This window comes from Callospermophilus lateralis, chromosome 2 (assembly GCF_048772815.1).
Source record: "Callospermophilus lateralis isolate mCalLat2 chromosome 2, mCalLat2.hap1, whole genome shotgun sequence".
Taxonomy (NCBI): domain Eukaryota; kingdom Metazoa; phylum Chordata; class Mammalia; order Rodentia; family Sciuridae; genus Callospermophilus; species Callospermophilus lateralis.
In genome coordinates, this window is record NC_135306.1 from 31,550,749 (window position 1) to 31,571,302 (window position 20,554).

The 20,554-nt window shown below is 35.2% G+C and overlaps 1 protein-coding gene across 2 annotated transcripts in view; it reads left to right on the forward strand.

Annotated features, from left to right (window-relative positions):
• Erp44 (endoplasmic reticulum protein 44) overlaps positions 1–20,554 on the forward strand; it is an 80,084-nt gene that overhangs the window by 51,163 nt on the left and 8,367 nt on the right. For both annotated transcript variants that reach the window (XM_076845763.1, XM_076845762.1), the window contains 4 exons: positions 906–963; positions 3,358–3,474; positions 6,590–6,701; positions 7,551–7,692. In XM_076845763.1, coding sequence (XP_076701878.1) covers positions 906–963; positions 3,358–3,474; positions 6,590–6,701; positions 7,551–7,692 — 429 coding nt within the window. The remainder of the gene's footprint in view (positions 1–905; positions 964–3,357; positions 3,475–6,589; positions 6,702–7,550; positions 7,693–20,554) is intronic.

Consider the following 20,554-nt stretch of genomic DNA (forward strand, 5'->3'; position numbering starts at 1 on the left):
TTTTTAAAAAATATATGTACTCATTCAGACCATCTTTCCTCACCAAAATGTAAACTCTATGAGAGTGGGGATTTGTAAGTTTTTTTTTGTTGCTGTATATATCCAGTGCCACTATCATACTTTGTACAAAGGAAGTGCATAATAAATAGTTATTGAATGAATAATGAACTATGTTTGTTCTTTCTGTTCTTGCTGTCATTAATGTAGGTTAGTGCCCTTTTCCCCATCTTCTAGACTACTTTAGTCAGAAACTAGAGATAAATTATTGTTTAATTAATCTTAAAATAATTAGGTGTTACCAATTGTCTTAGTAGTGTTTACTGTAGAATTCTCTCACCACATATTTATCACAAACATATTATGTGCCACATACTATACAAGGCCCAGGAAACAGAATTGGACAGATTTTTAAAAATTACTTTGTTATGGAACTTTATTTTCATGATGTAGATTATTTTAATTCATCTGTTTTAGACCTATTTTTTAGAGTAAGGAGTAAGAAATTTGTGATTGAATCTGACTTATAAACAAATAACATATATTTGTTTTATTAATGTTTAATTAATGTTTAATTTAATTAATGTCCTTGATTCATAGTTAAAAAACAGTCTGGTGTCAGGACAGCTTTAGTGCTAAAACTTCCAATCCAAATTTATAAACTGCTAGCCATAAAAATAGCTAACTAAAATTTTCCTTTAAAAAGTCTGCCTCAGATTAAATTTTTCCTTTAAATGTATACTTTTCTTGGAATTGCATGGTCTTATGAGAAAGATGGTGGACAGGTATATATTTCAAGTCTTTATAGTTCATGCATTACAAAATAACCAGCATATTCTACTCCATTCAGGTATCTTACTGCTAGGATTTTTCTTAAAATGTTATTACTGTTTTTCCCTTCCTGTTAGGGATGTTTCAAAACCAGAAAGATATAGTGGAGACAACATAATCTATAAACCACCAGGGGTAAGTTGCTATTTCTTTTTTTCTTTAATATTCTTTTTAGCTGTAGTTGGATATGATACCTTTATTTATTTTTATGTGATACTGAGGATTGTACCCAGTGCCTTATGTGCACTGGGTGTGTGCTCCACCACTAAGCTACAACCCTAGCCCCATAAGTTTCTATTTCTTAGTGTGTAAATACCTATAGTTTTATATTTTTGAATGTTTGTTGAATGTTTGTGGAATCATAGAAACTTAGAATAGAAAGGAACTTAGAAGCACTATCTTTTGCCAATCCAAATGTTTCAAAACTACAGAACCCTAAGTCACACAAGCATTTATTGACAGAACTAGGATTAGGGATACCCTGATCTCTTTGGCTCTTAGAGCCACATTCAAAATACGCTTCAGTGGTCCATGATTGTCACTCTTAGTTGGATTGTACTGGCCAAATTCCCAGATCTTCTAGGGCATAAATTAATCTGGCAATAAGGAACAGCTAGGTTGTTCTAAGTCTTGGCTAAGAAATTTTAAGTGGATCTAAATATAAAAGTTACTGTTTAGCCCCACAACTAAGAGGAAAGAATTACAGTTTGTGTTATTCCAAATTGACCCAAAGGTCTGTCATTTCAGTTTTTTTTTTAATAACATACATACAAATAGAAATCTGTGGCCATTTTTTCATTTTGATTATTTCATTTAAATGTTGCTTGCAATATTTTGACATTGAAATTTAAAATTTTTATTTATTTAGACAATTTTTTTTTGTTTCTGGCTTAGAAAACTTGTTTCCTCTTCTGAATTCAAAACAGGAATTAGTGTTTTAGTTTATTTTCTGTTGATGTAACAAAATGCCTGAAGTTAGGTACTTTATAAAGAAAAGAAGTTTATTTAGCTTATAGTTTTAGAAGCTGGAGATCCAAGATTGGTGGCCTCATTGGTTTGGCCTTTGGTGAGGGCCCTTTTGGCTTTGTCACACATGGTAAAGGAACAGAAAGGGGAACAGCCACCTGATTTTATGGTGAGACAGGAAACCACAGACTGGTTGCTCTTTGTATAACAACTTCTCTCATAAAATCTAAACAGGGTCCTAGAATAACTACATTAATTTCTTCCTAGGACAGGGTCCCCAGTGACCTCTTTATCTTCTACCACTCCACCTGTTAAAAGGTTCTACCACCACTTATATTGAAGCACAGGACCAAAGTTCCAGCAAACAGACTCTTGGAATATACTCAAACCATATTCCAACCATGGCAGATGTGTATTTGCCTGTATTTTCAGCAAATTCATTTCTTTAATAATACTTTACATAGTATCATCATAAAATTATCAAAAACCAGCCTAGTATCTCCCAATGTAATATGGTCCTTAAGAGCACGGGCTCTGTCTGGTATTAGACTGACTAGGTTTGAATATCAAAGCTGCCACCTTCTAGGTATGTTCTTCTGGAAAAGTTTCTTAGCTTCTCTGTGCTTCAGTTTGTTTTTAGTAAATAGGGGATGGTAATACTTGCCATATAGGGCTATTAAATGAATCAGCACATTTTAAATGCCTAAAATAGTGCTTGAGAAACTGAAGGAAACCCTCATCGTTATACGAAATCACATATATGAGGTTGTGAGGGGAAAGGGGGGGGGGAGGGAGAGAACAGAACAACAACAGATGAGGTAGAGAGGGAAGATGGGAGGGGAGAGGAGGGGGGATAGTAGGGGATAGGAAAGACAGCAGAATACAACAGTCACTAATATGGCATTATGTAAACATTGTGAATGTGTAACTGATGTGATTCTGCAATTTGTATTTGGGGTAAAAATGGAAATGCATAACTCACTTGAATCAAATGTATGAAAGATGAAAAAAATAAAAAAATAAATAAAATAGTGCTTGACATAGGAATGTTACTCGATTAATGTTGGCTATTATTTTTATCGTCATGTTAGACACTTCATAAAGATTGATTTTGAATGAATGTGGAAACAATTTTGTAGGTAATTAATTTTAGAGATACCCATCTCTTAGATCTGTGTAGCATCTTGTACAGGCTTTTTCACTATCCGAATTTTCTTCTGACATTTTTAACTTTTAAGGAATAGCTTAATTTATTCATATAGATAATTTTTCTTTTCAAAATGCTCACCTGCCTTTGGTGAAGATACTTGTAGTTAATTATCTTAAATCCAAAGGAAAGCAGAAGGTTTATACGTCATAGGTTGTATTATCAAGTTCCTGATAATCACAGAATTATCTTTTTTAACCATCTATGACCTTCTTTCTCAGAAGTTCCATGTTTTATGTTTCTTTTATATCTCCTGTTGATTTTCTGGGTTCATATGTGGATTTTAAAAATGTGTTTTTGTCAGCACAGGTTAGTTTACTTGATTTATTTATTTTTTTTCCCTGTTTTTATTACAGCATTCTGCTCCAGATATGGTGTACTTGGGATCTATGACAAATTTTGACCTGACTTACAATTGGATTCAAGATAAATGTGTTCCTCTTGTCCGAGAAATAACATTTGAAAATGGAGAGGTATGGGCTTTTGTGTGTGTGGGGTGTGGGGTGTGTGTGTGTGTGTGTGTGTGTGTGTGTGTGTGTGTTTTATATGTATGAAAGAACAAACTTTCTCTGCCCTTGTGCTATTTTAATACAGTTTCCAGTTGTAAAAATTACACAGTGAACACAATTGTATTGAAGCTATTTCCAAAATGTATAGGCCAGTAATTTTCCACTTCTGCTATCCCAGAACCCTTTTGTTGCAGTTCACTGTAGCCTTGAAAATGGGTTTGAAAATACTTGGATAACTCTGATACCGACCCATTGGTTGAGGGTCCTTGTTAAAATGGATGGTTCTTTAGAAACAATGCTTTGTGAATTTGAGTTACAGTGAATAATCTTTTACCATTAAAAGGTTTTTTGGTTCCTGTCTTCTTAAAAGAAATAGAAACAATTGAATTGTTAATCTTCATCTTTTACATTTTGATCTTATCCTTGATTTTGAAAGAGAGGGTAGATTAGACTCTTTCACTCTTTCAGCATATAGTTTTTTTTTTTTTTTTTTAGCATATAGTTTTTTAAATGAATGAATGTCCCTGGTTCTTTTCTCAGTTCTGTAGTCCTCATATGTATTTAGCTGAGTAACTTACTTTTTTTTTTTATTACATTAGCTCATGTAGTCATCAGAGGCTCAAAATTTTTAATATTCTTTTGTGTGTGTGTGCGGGGGGGCAGTTCTTATAGGAGTTGTCTCAAACAGAATTCAAAGATTTAGACCTGGAAAGTCTTTAAACAGTGTCTCACCTTTCCTATGTGGTAGTTGGCACATTTAATAATTCTTCAGACTTACTGTGTGTTGTAACCAACCAGCTATAAGCCACTTAAAGATTTGCTTCATTAAACTGGTTGTCTTAATATCTTCCTGAATCTTATAAAATTTGTGTGGTAAAGAAAATGCTGGTGTGGGCACAGATTAATTAGGAAGCTAAGGAAGTATAAATTATTAGCTACTATGTAAATATTTGACTTTAGCAAATTAATTGACATATATGTTTTCCACTACTAATCTATTGTTCATACTTTAAAAAATAATAATGCAGTCCTTTTTTAAAAAAAAGATTTTTGGATATTGACAGAACTTTGTTTTATTCATTTATTTATTTGTGGTGCTAAGAATTGAACCCAGTGCCTCACTCATGCTAGGCAAGTGGCCTACCACTGAGCCACAGCCCAGCCCCCATCCATACATTTCTTGAGTCTAATAAAATACTATACATGCTTTTACTTTTAATCTTCTGGCTCTTAAATTTCCTCAGAAGTAACTGCTGAGTCTTCTTTTTGAATTTATTCAGTAACATCCATTTTTTCATTTTTTGTCATTTGTTGATTGAATATTATTGTGTACAAAAATCTGTGAGGAAAAAAAAGAGAAATAAGATTGTCTTCAAGGGGCTTTCAATCCATTATTCTGAGTGTACAGATAACATCAGTAAATACATGCCCTGTACCACATGCGGATCACTGAGAAAATATTCTTGGAGTTTACAGGAGAGTATTCATTTCTACCTTTAGAGATTGGGCAGAATCTAGGAATGCTTTCAAGAAGAGGCATTCAGCCCTGAGATGAAGTGCTAAAGGAAATGGAGGATTAGGAGGAGGGGTTGGAGAGGAGAGGACTGTGCCTTAATTTGTTTAAGGTGGTGATTAGACTGATAGGGAGATATTAAGCAGGTAGCGGGAAACCTAGGCATGAATTATGGATTGGAGCTAGGCTTTTATATAGCTAAGGGACCAGTTAGAACTGGTGATTGAAGTTGTTGAACTAGGTGAGGTGCTTCAACTACAGCAGAAACCATGGGGAATAGTGTCAGTTAATGAGTGGGAGAAAGAAAAAATGTGATCCCAAAAGATAAAAGATGAGAAAGAAGACATTTTAAGTTAGCTTACCAAAAGTTAATGTGATACCAGGGCCTGGGAGATGGGGAAAATGGGGAATGACTGCTAACAGGTACAGGGTTTTTGTTTGTTTGGGAGCGATAAAAATGGTCTAGAATTAAATGGTGATGTTTGCACAACTGTGTAAATGTAATAACCACCAAACTGTGCACTTAAAAATGGTGAATTTTATGGTATGTAAACCATATCTCAATTCAAATAACACTCAGTTTTTCATAAATGTGGCAAGAAACTTAATAATATGTCCTATGTACAAGTGAAACAGGCTTAAACATGGTAATAGGAACCAGAAGGAAACATTTGTCCTAGAAGGTAGGTCCCAGTTTATTTTTTTAGGATAAAGATCATTTTTGCTTTATGCTAAAGCAGTTCCTAAATTAGAGAGATTCTCAAAAGGATAGCTAATAGAAATAATTCTGTCATTGAGTCCCTTTTTGAATTCTGTGAGTGAGAACTTAACATTTGTTAGGGAGAATAAATGATTAAAATCCTATTTGTCCATCATACTTGTATTCTCCACTAACAATAAAATTTTGTACTATAGTGTGTGTATATATTAGGGGGGTTGTAAAAAATACATCTATATAGGGATGTATTAATAATGATTGTTAATAATGTTGGTAAATTGTGTATTGGTTGAAAACTGACTATATTATGAGGTGTTTTTTGTTTGTTTGTTACTCTAAATAAAACACTCTTTGGCTTTGGATAGTTCTCATATAAGTGGAATGATTTTTGTAATAAACCTTAAAATAAGTGTAAGTTTGCTTACTTATTGCTTATACACTCAGTTTTTCAGTTTTGCCTGTGAAGAATGAAAAGATATATCATGTTTACTCCTAAATTGTCATCATGATAAAGAACTAGCATAGTTCTTTCTTTGGTCAACTCCAAATGCCACAGCGTCAGTTGGGTGCTCCCTAATACTCTCACATGCAATACTAGCTAAAGGATCAGCCCAGGGAATTTGATCAGTCCTGCGACAGAACAGGGCAAGTGGGTCTGGAGTGTCTGGGTACTTGGGGTGGAGAAGATGTGAATTCATTCTTCCTTTAAGGCTTATATTTATTTACACCTTCAGACTTTTCCCCCCTGAAATATTGCAACTATTTTGTTACATGGGTTGGGCAGAGGGTTGTTCCTATAAAGAAAATAGCTGGAACTAATGATTCTTATTTAATGCATCTCTCTGCAGGAATTGACAGAAGAAGGACTGCCTTTTCTCATACTCTTCCACATGAAAGAGGATACAGAAAGTTTAGAAATATTCCAGACTGAAGTAGCCCGGCAATTAATAAGTGAAAAAGGTAGACAGATTAAGGTGTTTATTTTCATCCTTTCTTTCTCTTTTTGATCTTTCTCCCTACCCTTCCCATTACATTCATATGCACATAAACATTTGGGTTAAAACCTTAACCAGTATTGGGCATAGTGGTGCACTTCTGTTTATGCTTCCTGCAGCATGTTTATTTTAGAAAAATCAAAGAGCTTGAAAAGTAGGGTCTTGGGTCAACAAAATTAGTTTACCTTTTCCCTGTGTTTAGATGCTTATCTGACATCTTTTCTAATAGACAATTCCAGAGATATTACTGATTCACACTAATTTTTCAATGGAAGAAAGTTGAGTAGCCATCCAGATTTCTCAAAAATATCTAAACAGAATTTGAGGCATCAACAGCTTCCCCTCTGTGATGAGGGAAGAAAGTCAAATAAAATAACAGCACTATATGAAGCTACCCATTAGTCACTTAGTAAATATTTTTGAGGTTGAATTAAATTAAAAATCTGCCAGTAGGGGCTGTAAGGAGCTGGAATGAAGATGATCTTTTGGGAACAGTTCATGTATCTTTGTAGGAACTCCCTGCCCAGACCTGGGTAATCTTCAGAGCTGATGATTGCCCACTTAAAGAAAATAAAAAGTTCACTATAATATTTGAGTTTTTAAAATCATTTCTAAGGAAATTATACTCTCTACCCTGAAAATTAGAATTAAAATCCTACCTCTTTTTTAAATGTTATAATATTTAGATTTTAGTTTTTCTGATCTTTTACTCAAAAGAATATTTTTGTTTGTTTTTATGTCATTTTTTGTTTATAATTATACGAGAATACAATGAAGAAATTCTAATCTATTCAAAATTTTATTTCTTTCAAAGGTACAATAAACTTTTTACATGCAGATTGTGACAAATTTAGACATCCTCTTCTGCATATACAGAAAACTCCTGCAGATTGTCCTGTAATAGCTATTGACAGCTTTAGGCACATGTATGTTTTTGGAGACTTTCAGGATGTATTGTAAGTATTCATTTTGCTTTTAAAAAAAATTACTGATATTTGTCTCAAAATTGAATTTAAAACAATTGTTTTAATATTTCAAATAACCCCATGTTGTAACAGTAATATTTCTTAATTGAGTCAAAGAATTTGGACTGAACTTCTTTTTACTATACAGCATGGAATAATTGACTGTGAGAATTTTGATAGATCCTTGTAGGTGCACCAGTATTAAATTATTGGGATTTGTGAGTAATGTTGGGGTGATTGATGATTAATGCTTTGGAACTAATCTCTGAAAGAAAATTTATGTTCTGTGAAAAATTAGCTTTGCATTGAGTTTGGTCTTTATCAGCCCACACCAAGGAAATCAGTTATAATCCTAGGTTAGGTTAAAGGAAGTTGGTAATATTCCTTTTCACTTGTGACTCCACCTAGCAAGAACTTTAGGAATGTGTGTACGTGTGTGTGTGTGTGTGTGTGTGTGTGTGTGTGTGTCTCACAATTTTGTTCTCTCTAGGTAATTCTAATGGCATACTATGAAACTTTCCAAGAATAGGTAAAGTTTCTGGCTCTATTCTCAGATGTTCATAGTATGAAAAGAAATGTATAAGACTTTTAATTGCTACAGGTACTGAATATTTATCACCTTTCAGAGATGTTAAAGGCAATGATTAAAAATGGAACTATTTCTTTTTTTAAATTATTTTTATTTTAGAAAAAAATTTGTAGTTGTAGATGGACAGATGCCTTTATTTTATTTGTTTATTTTTATGTGGTGCTAAGGATCAAACCCAGTGCCTCACACATGCTGGGAAAGTGCTCTGCCACTGAGCTACAGCCCCAACCCAGAATTATTTATTAGTATATGGAAAAATTTAAGCAATCAGCTTAGACTTTCTCTTTTAAAATTTTGTTTAAATGCCTTTTTTTTTTTTAAATCTTTAAAGTCTAGATTGCACAGAGAGGATAATTTTAAGTCCTATCTCAGAATGAATCACCTCACAGGCTTCTAAACATTCCAGTAGAGATGTGATTGTTAGAAGATTTTCAGTCCTAAAACTGCATTAGAGGCCAACAGTTGAGTCCTGACAATTGAGTCCTGGCAAGTCATTAAAGCTTCTCTGTTCTGTTTTTTTTTTTGTTTTGTTTTGTTTTTTTTTTTTTTTTTTGGTACATAAAATATGGTTGATGGTACCACCTTCCTGATGAGATTTTCTTTTTTTTTTTTTAATTAATGAGCGGCACTGGTTGTGTTATAAACTATGAAGTCATGAGAAATCTTAGTTGGGCTTGCTTTACCTGTACTCAGAGAAATGGTTGTGCTGTAAACCATAAACCAGTATCATATCTTACTTGACTTTTTAGCCTACATTCAAAAGGATAAATTTAGCCTATTAATTCACTAAATATTTATCTAGGTTTTCTATATGACAGCCGTTGTAGTAGAATTTAAAGTTATACTAAAATCAGATCCTCTGAAGCCTGGGGCTAGCCTAGTGCTAGGGCTGGTAAGGACCCTTCATCTCTCAGGACTGTTCTGCAGCCTAGGATAGTGGATGCTGGCCTGGTGCCAGGAACCACTGGGGCTGACTTGTATAGCCTGGGTCAGCTGATGATGGCCTATAGATTAGGTCCAAAAGGATGGCCCAAGTCCTCTAGCACAGCCTGAAACCTGGGTCTTCAGGGGCAATCTGGAGCTCAGATCTGTTGGGGCTGCTCTAGCACTGAGATCTAATGGGATAAGTCTGGATGTGGGGGCCAGTGCTGGGGCCATTTCAGAACCTTAAGCTGCTTGGGTTGACCTGGCACTGGGCCAGAGACAGAGATGGACCTGGTACCTCAGGGGCTGGCTAGGTGTTAGGCATACCTGCAGGGATAAATAAGGCCTTACTTCTTCACATATGCAGACATCAGCATAAAGCAACAGAAAATGTGAAGAACCAAGTCAACAAGAAGTGTGGGAAATCAGCTAAAGAACACAATAATCTCGCAGTTACTGACACCAAAGAAAGAGAGATATATGAACTCCCTGACAAAGAATTGTTTTCAGGTGGCTTAGTGAACTTCAGGAAAATAACAGAAATAATTCAGTGAAATTCAGAAAACAATAAGAGACCAAAATTTGAGAAAATCAACAGAGATTGAAATTACATATGTCAAAAAAAAAACAACAAAAAAAAAAAAAAACAGCCAGGCATGGTGGTGCACACCTGTAATCCCAGAGATTCCAGAGGCTTGAAACAGGAGGATCACAAGTTCAAAGCCAGCCTCCGTGACATAGCAAGACCCTAAGCAACTTAGCAAGACCCTGTCTCTAAAACTAAATAAGAAAGACTGGGGATGTGGCTTAGTGGTTAAGTGTCTCTGGGTTGAATCCCTGATGAAAGAGAGAGAGAGAGAGAAAAGAGAGAAGAGAGAGAAAAGAGAGAGAGAGAGAGAAAAGAAAAACGAAAAGAAACGAAACGAAACGGAGAAAGAGGGAGGCAGAAATTCGGAAGCTGAAGAACACACAAAGAAACCTGCCAGGTAAAATGGCACATGCCTATAATCCCAGTGGCTTGTGAGGCTGAGACAGGCAAGTTCAAAGCCAGTAAAGCCAGTCTCAGCAATGATGAGGCACTAAGCAACTCAGTGAGAACTTATCCCTTAATAAATACAAAATAGGGGTGGGGATGTGGCTCAGTGGTTGAGTGCCCCTGAGTTCAATCCCTGGTCCCCACCCCACCCCCCACAAAAGAACTCAAATACACCCTAATGTTGCACCTTAAGGAACTACATAAAGAAGAAAAACCCAAGCCCAAAGTTTAGAAGGAAAAAATAATAAAGATCAGAGCAGAATAGACTATAAAAATAATAGAAAAGATTAATGAAAACAAGACTTGGATTTTTTAAAAATATTTTTTTAGTTGTCGATGGACCTTTATTTCATTTATTTACATGTGGGGCTAAGAATTGAACCCAGTGCCTCACACATGCTAGGGAAGCCTCCTCCACTGAGCTACAACCCCAGCCCCAAGACTTGGGGAGATAAACAAAATTGAAAAGCCTTTAGCTAAACCAATGAAGAGTGAAGATTCAAATAAATGAAATTACAGATGGACAGAGGAGATATTACAATAATACTATAGAGATACAAAGGAAAAGAGACTACTGGGAGCAATTTTGTGTCAACAAATTGATAATTTAGAAGAAACTGACAAATTTCTATATACATGCAACCTACCAAGGCTGAATCATGAAGAAATAGAAAATCTTAGCATATCAGTAATGAGTAAGGAGATTGGATCAGTAATAAAAAGTCTTCCATCAAAGAATAGCCCTGAACCTGATGGATTTCCTGATAAGTGCTACAGATATTTAAAGAACTAATACCAGTCCTCCCCAAACTCTACCCAAAAATTGAAGAAGGGAGGTATTTCATATCTCATTTTACAAGGCTAGCCTTACCCTGATAACCAATATCAGACATGCATACTAGAAAAAATTATAAGGTAATATTCTTGATGAATATAGATACAACGTCCTCAACCACATAAGAACAAATGAGAGAGCCCAACAGTATATTCATTCATTTATATTCAATTGATTTTCAACAAAGGTGCTAAGAATACACAGTGAGGAAAGGACCATCTGCTCAATAATGGGTATCCACATTGCGCGAAAATGAAATTAGATCCTCATGTTGTACAATACAGAAACATCACATCAAAATCGATTAAAGACAAAACATAAAGCCTGAAAACTAAAACCACTCGAAGAAAATGTGGGGAGAAGCTTCATGATTTTGTGGATATGATTCCAAAAGCAGAGAGAGCAAAAGTGAAAAGAAACAAATTGAATTATATTAAGCTAAAAAACATGCACAATAAAGGAAATAGCTTAATAGAAAATGGGCAAAGCATCTGTGCCACAGTCTCTGGCTGGGCACAAATCACGAGTCTCCACACAGCTTGTAGATTCAAACAGCAATTCTTTATTCCCGAACTCACACCGGCCGTCTACAAACACGTTCTGGGAGAATCCACGTTCTCTGCCCAAATCCACTTCTCCCAAATCCACTCTCTGCCCAAATCCACACCGCATGGGCTTCTGTCTCCCAAAATATACTGTCTGACCCTAAGCACTCAAGAGGAACTCAGCAGCAGGATACGCCCTATTCTAAAGGGGGAACACCCTAATCTCCTATTATGCTAAACTGCCCTATTCTAAAGGGGGAACACCCTAAACACGGATCCTGCCCTGGTCCTTGAGCAAGGTCACCTTTCAGAAGTCCTTCCACTAGACAGCATGGGAGTAAGCTGGCAAGGAATTTGTCATACCTACTTGGCTGATGGCTCCCAGCACATCTGATTTTTAGTTTTGGTACCAGGGTTGCTGAACCACTGAGCCACATCTCCAGCCCTTTTTTAATGTTTATATTGAGATAGGGTCTAACTTAGGGACATCCTAAGTTCCTGAGGTTGGTCTTGAAATCCTCCTGCTTCAGCCTCCTGAGTCACTGGGATTACAGGTGTGTGCCACTGCACCTGGTATATATTTGAAGTTTTCAAAAAATAAATTGCTTCTTTAATTTTCTCCCTTAGGTGACTGATTTCCCCTTCTAGACACTGTTCCCTCGATCATTTATTTTTAAATTGTGAAGAGGTACATTCTGTGTGAGCTACAAACTATGTGAACAGTTGTTAATGTTAAAATCGAATAAAATGTGTAGTAAATTGAGAGGCTGATACATTTAATGGCTTATATAAGTTATTGTGCTGCATGGTAATTAAGGCTTAAATGATAAGCAATTTCCATATATTATTATAATTACTTTTCCTTAGTAACTCAGAATATCTGGGGGTCATCTAGAGGAAGTATGATTGTGGGGAAGAAGTGGATTTATGGGGCATAGTCTACTCCCTTGACAGAGGTGGGCATTGGGAGGTAGAGGTGGTTACCACTGTTCTATGTTTACCTCTTCTTTGTTTCAGAGAAATTAGGCTCAGTAAAGCAAAGTAACTTATAAGGCATCACAACTAATTAGTAATAAAGCTAGAGTTCACAGAGTATATTGAATCCCAAAGTTCTAAATCCATGACACTGCATGAAAACAGTGACATTTTCAGCACCTGTAAAAGGCAGTGTCAGTATGCATGTGGAAGAATTTTGAAAAGCCACTACTTACTAGTACCTGGAACTAGATCACAGCTCTATGAATCCTTGATGTTTTTTGTTTGTTTGTTTCTTGGCATTGTTTGAACAGATTGGTTTCTTGCCAAATCTAAATGAAGGTTTTATATGGAGATAGGAAAAGATTGGAGATAATTTCTGAACTTATAGTCAGGTATAGGAGTGTTCTATAGACCTTTGAGAAGAATAGATGATGGGACATTGTGTGAGACTGCTGAAAACTTAAAGAAAAAAATTTTAACAATTATGGCCAGACAGCTAAAACAGTTCTTAACTATTTCTGGAGTCTAAGTGATAGGAGAAACAGCAACAGTAGGACAGATTCCAGGTCAAGTAGTACCTGACTGGAAGATTTTTGTTACTGTCAGAACCATCCTAAAATGTGATAGGTTACTCTAATGATAATGAGTTCTCTACCTCTGGGCTGTAGGTCATTTTTCCCAAATTACTGAATCACTGTAAAATTATTTTTATAATTCTTCCAACTAATCAGTCTGGGAAGTTTGCTATAGCTTATTGGCTATGTTAATGGCAGCAGGAGTTTGTGATAAGCAAATTGGAAAAGGGCAGCAAAATTAAAATGAGGTGGTAGGGGACAGGTATCTTACTAATACAGCAGTTTGGTTATCCATTGTGACAAATTAACCTGCTTCTTTGACCTCTGAGAGAGCAAGCCAGAAATTGGAGTTACAAAGAACTCAGGATAGGTAGAAGAAGAAATTCAAGTCAATTTATCATTAAGGCCTGGTTTTTTGGTTTTTTTTTTTTTTTAATGTATAACACAAAGAAGACTTTTATTTTTATTTATTTATTTATTTGTTTGTTTGTTTATTTTGTGGTGCTGAGGATTGAACCCAGGGCCTTGTGCATGAAAGGCAAGCACTCTACCAACTGAGCTATATCCCCAGCCCCCAAGGCCTATTTTTAACTTTTTTTTCATATTTTTATTGGTACATTATAATTGTACATAGTGATGGAATTTTTTCTTGCATGTTCATACATGCACACACTGTAACAATACAATTTGGTTAGTATCAATCCCCAGTGATTTCCCTTTCTCTATCCTCCTCCCTCCCGCTGGTTCCTTTTGTCTATGGATGTCCCTTTGATTTTCATGAGGTCTCCCTGCTCACCTTTCTTTTCCTTTTTCTTTTCTGACTTCCACATATGAGAGAAAGCATACAATCCTTGACTTTCTGAGTATGGCTTATTTTGCTTTAACATAATGTTCTCAAATTTCATGCACAGGCAATCATATTTATATATTCATATTCCATCCTACATTTTCTTTTTTAAAAATATTTATTTTTTAGTTGTAGGTGGACACACAATATCTTTATTTCACTTTTACATGGTTCTAAGGATCGAAACCAGTGCCCACACGTGCCAGATGAGTGTTCCACCACTGAGCCCAGCCCCACATTTTCTTTGTCCATTCATCCATTGATGAACACCTCGGCTTGTTCCACAGTTTTGGCTGTTGTGAATAGGGCTTGAAAAAAACATGGGCACAGGGGCTGGGGATGTGGCTCAAGCGGTAGCGCGCTCGCCTGGCATGCGTGCGGCCCGGGTTCGATCCTCAGCACCACATACAAACAAAGATGTTGTGTCCACCGATAACTAAAAAATAAAATATTAAAATTAAAAAAAAAAAACACATGGGCATGCTTGTATGCTATAGTATGCTGACTTTATTTCTTTTGGGTAAAAACTGAGGAGACATTTAGGTGGGTCATGTAGTGGTTTCATTTCTGGTCTTTTGAGGAACCTCCATACTGATTCCATAGTGGTTATTACTGATTTATAATCTCACCAACAGTGTAAAAGTATTTCTTTTACTTCACCTTCTCCAACATTTATCATTTTGTATTCTTGACGGCTTACATTCTAACCAGAATCAGCTGAAAAAAGTAGTTTTGGTTTCATTTTCCTAATTGCTACTAGTGTTTGAATGTTGTTGTTTTTTTCATAAATATTTGTTGGTCATTTGTATTTCTTTTGAGAAGTATCTATTTAGTTCATTTGCCTATTTATTAATTGATAACTTGAAGTTTGGGGGGTGGTTTTGAGTTCTTTATATATTCTCAATATTAATTGTTTGTCAGAAGAGTAGCTAGCAGAGATTTTTCTCCAATTCTGTAGGTTCTCTCTTCACATTCTTGTTTCCTTTGCTGTGCTGAAGCCTTTTAATTTAATGCATCCCATTTATTAATTCTTGGTATCATTTCCTGAGCTTTAGGGGGTCTTATTGAGAAAGTTGTTGCCAGCACCTGTTGAGTGTTGGCCCTGCATTTTCTTCTAGGGGTTGCATAGTTTCTGGTTTAATTCCTAGATCTTTGATTCATTTTGAGTTGACTTTTGTGCAGGGTGACAGAGAAAGAATCAAGTCCCATTCTACATATGGTTAATCAGTTTTCCCAACACCATTTGTTTAAAAGTCTGTTTTCTCTAATGTATGTTTTTGGCTATTTTGTTAAGGATCAGATGATTGTATCAGTGTGGGTTTGCCTCTCTGTCTTCTCTTCTGTACCATTGGTCGTTGTATCTGTTTTTATGCCCGTACCATGCAGTTTTTGTTACTATAGCTCTGCAATGTAATTTGATGATGCCTCTAGCATTGCCTATTTTGGTTTAGAATTGCTTTGGCTTTTCTAGGTTCCCCCCCCCCTTCCAGATGAGCTTCAGAACTGTTTTATCTTGGGGCTGGTGTTGTGGTTCATTGGTTGAACACTTGCCTCACACGTGTGAGGCACTGGGTTCTATCCTCAGCACCACATAAAAATAAATAAACAAAATAAAGGAAAAAAAAGAACTGTTTTATCTTGTTCTGGGAAGACTGTCATTGGTATTTTGATGCAGATTGCATTGAAACTGTAATACAAAGACCTCTTCTAACTCTTAAGAATTTAGTTTGTGTTCATCACCCAATATACCCTTCCTCCACCCCATTCCATACCCCATTCTGAGGGTTTTCTTAAGTGGGAAAAAAAATAGGTACTGATAGAATTTCTTAAAAGGCACGTTTTGTTTATCTTATATTTTTATTATTATCTCTTGTTATATCGATCACTTTGTTACAGATTAGTAGGCATTCAATAAATGTTCTGATTAATTTGCTTTTAGTTTAGTTGCTTATTACAATACTAAGAGTTTGAGTACTTTGAACACTTGTGTCTTCACATCTGGAACTGTAGTAGTATTTATAAGTTACTCATTTATCCTACTATTGCTACCTCTCCTGTTCATTTTGATTTTCTGAATATGCCTTTTGTCAGCCACTGGAGAATACAATGGCCCCATCCCTAAATACCATTCTCATTCTTATTCTCTTATACTTATCACACAATTGACACTTATTATCTGCATATTAGTGATTTGTATTTTATAAGTCATTTCAAATCTGAGGAATAAGTTAAATTATCCCTGTTTGCAGATGATATGATCTTATGCAGGTTGGGCATTCTTTATCCAAAAATTTGAAATCTAAAACACTCCAAAATCCAAACTTTTTGAATGCTGATATGATACTCAAAATGTTTCAGATTTTAGAGCATCTCAATTTTTGCATTTTCAGATTAGGGATGCTTGATATATTTTATCTTATTTGGTCCTGACAGCAAAATGGACATCAAGTGCTAACAGCCAGGCAATGTACTAGCCTTAACTTATACAGTGTATGTGTCAGGTAATATCTCCACCTCTTAATAAACAAATCTCTGCGAGATTTAGTAATTGGAGTAAAGAAGCAATATAGCATAATGGTAAAGAACTAAAACTGTTGGCACAGACTGCTTAGTCTTGAATTCCATCCTGTTACTACCTATATCACCTTGGGTAATTTACTTGGCATCTCTATGCCTTGGAAACTGTCATGATGTCTACTTCATAGGATTGTAAGCATTAAGTGAATGCATATATATATATATATATATATATATATATATATATCTAAGAAAAGCATCTGATGAATAAAGTGCTAGCCATTATGATTAAAGATAATAATATATATATATATATATGTTCAAACCCAAGTCTGTCAGACTATTAAAAAAATGCAACAAAGTTGAATAAAGCTGTCATTCTTGTCTTATGAACCAGAAATCTGAAATTGAAAGAGTTTAAACATCCTAAGTGGCAAAATTATGGTGTGTCTTTACACCATAATACATTCAATAAGTTTGTACTATGCTATTTATATGTTGACTAAAAATTAGCACGTAATGTTGGGAAACTGAATTCGATACTATATAAAAAAGATAACATGTCACAACCGACTGGACTTTATTGAAAGCATACAAGGCAGATTTAATATTCATAATTCAGGACTGAAGCTGTGGCTCAGTGGTAGAGCACTTGCCTAGCATGTGTGAGGCACTGGGTTCGATTCTCAGCACCACATATAAATAAATGAATAAAATAAAGGTTCATATATCTAAAAAATATATATTTAAAAAACCATTCATATTTCAGCTTATTAATGAACAAATAGGAAAAATCACATGATCACATGGTAGATGAAGAAAAATTTTTTTTAAATGCAACATTATTTCTGATTTATTTTATTTTTTTAAATACTTTAGGAAATAGAGTTCTGAAAACTTTTTCTTTTTTAGAGAGTGAGAGAGAGAATTTTTTAATATTTTATTTTTAGTTTTCGGCAGACCAACATCTTTGTTTGTATGTGGTGCTGAGGATCAGACCCGGGCCGCACGCATGCCAGGCAAGCGCGCTACCGCTTGAGCCACATCCCCAGCCCTATTTCTGATATTTAAAAAAAAAAAAAAAAAAAAAAAAAAAGCCCAGCAAACTAGGAATATAAGGAAACTTATAAGGATAACCAAGAAATAGGCTCATTCCTAGATCCATACAAGACTAAAACATGAACAAATAGAATATCCCATCAAGCTAATAAAAAGTAAGGAAATTGAATCATTAGGAAATGTCTCCCATTTAAAAACAACAACAAAAACAATGACTTCATTACTGAGTTTTGCCAAACATTTAAAGAAGAAGTAATGCCAGTCCTTCTGAAACTCTTCCCAAAAATTGAGGAGTAAAAGCTTCCAAACTCATTTTGTGGGGCCAGCAGTCCATGGTACCAAAGCCAGACAAGGACAGTGCAAGAAAAGAAAATTATAGACCAGTAGTATCCTTGATAAACTTAGATACAAAAATTCTTCTCGTAATCCTAGCAAACTAAATTCATCAGGGCATTAAAAGGTTCATTTGCCATAATCTAGTAGGATTCAAACCTGGGTTGGAAGGGGAGATAGTTCAACAAAATAAATTAATAATTGTGATATACTACATTAACAGGATGAAAGATGAGAACCAGATCATCTCAGTAGATGCAGAAAACTATTCAACAGAACTTAACATTCTCTCAAGATAAAAATGCTCACCAAATTAGGTATGCAATGAATATACCTCAGTGTAATAAATAATAAAGCTCGTGTACAACTAGCTCATAGTAAAGATTCTACTCCATGGTGAAAAGTCGAAAGCTTTTCTTTTCCTCTAGGATTAGGATTAAGACAAGGATACTTCTTCTCACCACTTCTGTCCCATGTAGTACTGGAAGTCCTAGCCAGAGCAATTGATAAGAGAAAGAAGAGAGCCAGGTGTGATGGCACATACCTGTAATCCCAGCAGCCCCAGATACTGAGGCAGAAGGATCACAAATTTAAGGCCAGCCTGCTAAATTAGTAAGACCATGTCTCTCGTGTGTGTGTGTGTGTGTGTGTGTGTGTGTGTGTGTGTTTAAAAAGGGATGGGGTTGTAGCTCAGTGATGGTAGAGCACTTCTAGGTTCAGTTCATAGTTCTGCAAAACAAAAACAAAACAGAAAAATGAAAAAATAAAAAGAAAAGGTGATGATAGACTAGTGAATTGAAAACTATAAAATATTGCTGAACAAAATCAAAGATGACACAGTGAAATGGGAGGATATCTGATGATTGTGGATTAGAATTAATAATGTTAAAATGAAAAATGTACCCCAAACAACGTATAGATTCTATGCAGTTCCTACCAAAATTCCAATGATTTTTCCCCCCAGAAATAGAGAAAACAACAAAAGATCTTGAGTAGACAAAGCAATCTTGAGCAAAAACCAAAATGCCATGGGTATCACACTACTTGGCTTCAAAATATACTCTAGAGCTGTAATAATCAAAATAGCATGGTACTTGCATGAAAACAGACATAGAACAATGAAACAGAACAGAAAGCCCAGAAATAAATCTGCTCATTTGTGGTCAGTTGAATTTTTTAACAGGTGCTAACAGCACACAGTGATGGCAAGGGCACGCTGTTCAATAAATGGTGCTGGGAAAAGTAGAAGGAAACTGGATATCCATAAGAAGAAGAATGAATGTAGACCCTTATATCACACCATACACAAACATCACCTTGAAATAGATTGAAGACTTAAGACCTGAACTGTAAAATTACTAGAAGAAATATAGGGGAAAAGCTCCATTACACTGGCCCAGGCAACAGTTTTGTGTATATGACCCTAAAAGCACAGGCAGCAAAGGCAGAGACAAGTGGGATTGCATCAATATAAAGAGCTTTTTGCACAGCAAACTACTTACAGAATGAAGAGACAGCCTATGAAACAGGACATAATATCTGCAAACCACATACCTGATAAATGATTAATATCCAAAATATCTGAGGAACACAGTAATTAGAAAACAACCTGATTAACAAGTGAGCAAAGGATCTGACATTGTCAAATGAAGACATAAAAGTGGCCAACAAATATGAAAAAAATATTCTCAAAACAAGTTATCAAGAAAATGGAAATTAAAACTACATGGAGACATTGACTTCACATCTGTTAGAACAGCTGTTTTCACAAAGACAACAAGTGCTAACATAGAGAAAAGGGAATATAAATTAGTATAGTTATTAATGGTATGAAGTATAGTATAAGTATGAAGTATCCTTAAAAAAAAAAAAAAAAAAAGCCCTGTGATCCAGCAATTGCACCCCTGGTTATATATCCAAAGGAAATGAAATCAGTAATTCAAAGAGGTGTCCACGCTCACATGTTCATTGCCACATTATTCATGATAACTAATATATGGAATCAGCCTTAGTTACATGACCTGATGAATAGATGAAGAAAATATGGTGTATACATACACAGTGAATAAGAGATCTTGGTATTTTTGACAACAATGATAAACCTGAAAGACACTATATTAAGTGAAAAAAGCCAGACACAGACAAATATTACATGATTTCACATTATGAGAGTGTATAACACTTGAACTCCTAGAAGTGAGAAATGAAATGAGTGGTGTTTACCAGGGGGTAGGGGAATTAGGGAGTTTTGAAAAAAAAAGGAAACTTCCACTATCTTACAAAGGGCATCTATAAATAACCCATACCTAATATTCAATAGTGAAAGACTGAATGCTTTTCTTAAGGTTGAAAACTACCATTCCTATTCAGTATTGTGCCAGAAGGCCTAGTAAGTACAATAAAACAAAATAAAAAGCATACTAGAAAAAAATAAAAATCAGATTCTTTGAGGATGACATGATTGTCTATGTAGAAATTACCAACAAGTCTACTAAAAAGCTAGAGCTTAGAAGTGATATTATTTTAGCAGGATACAAAGTCAGTTTTAAAAAACGTGTATTTCTCTTTATTAACAATGGACAATTATAAAACAAAGATTAAGTTCCATTTATAAT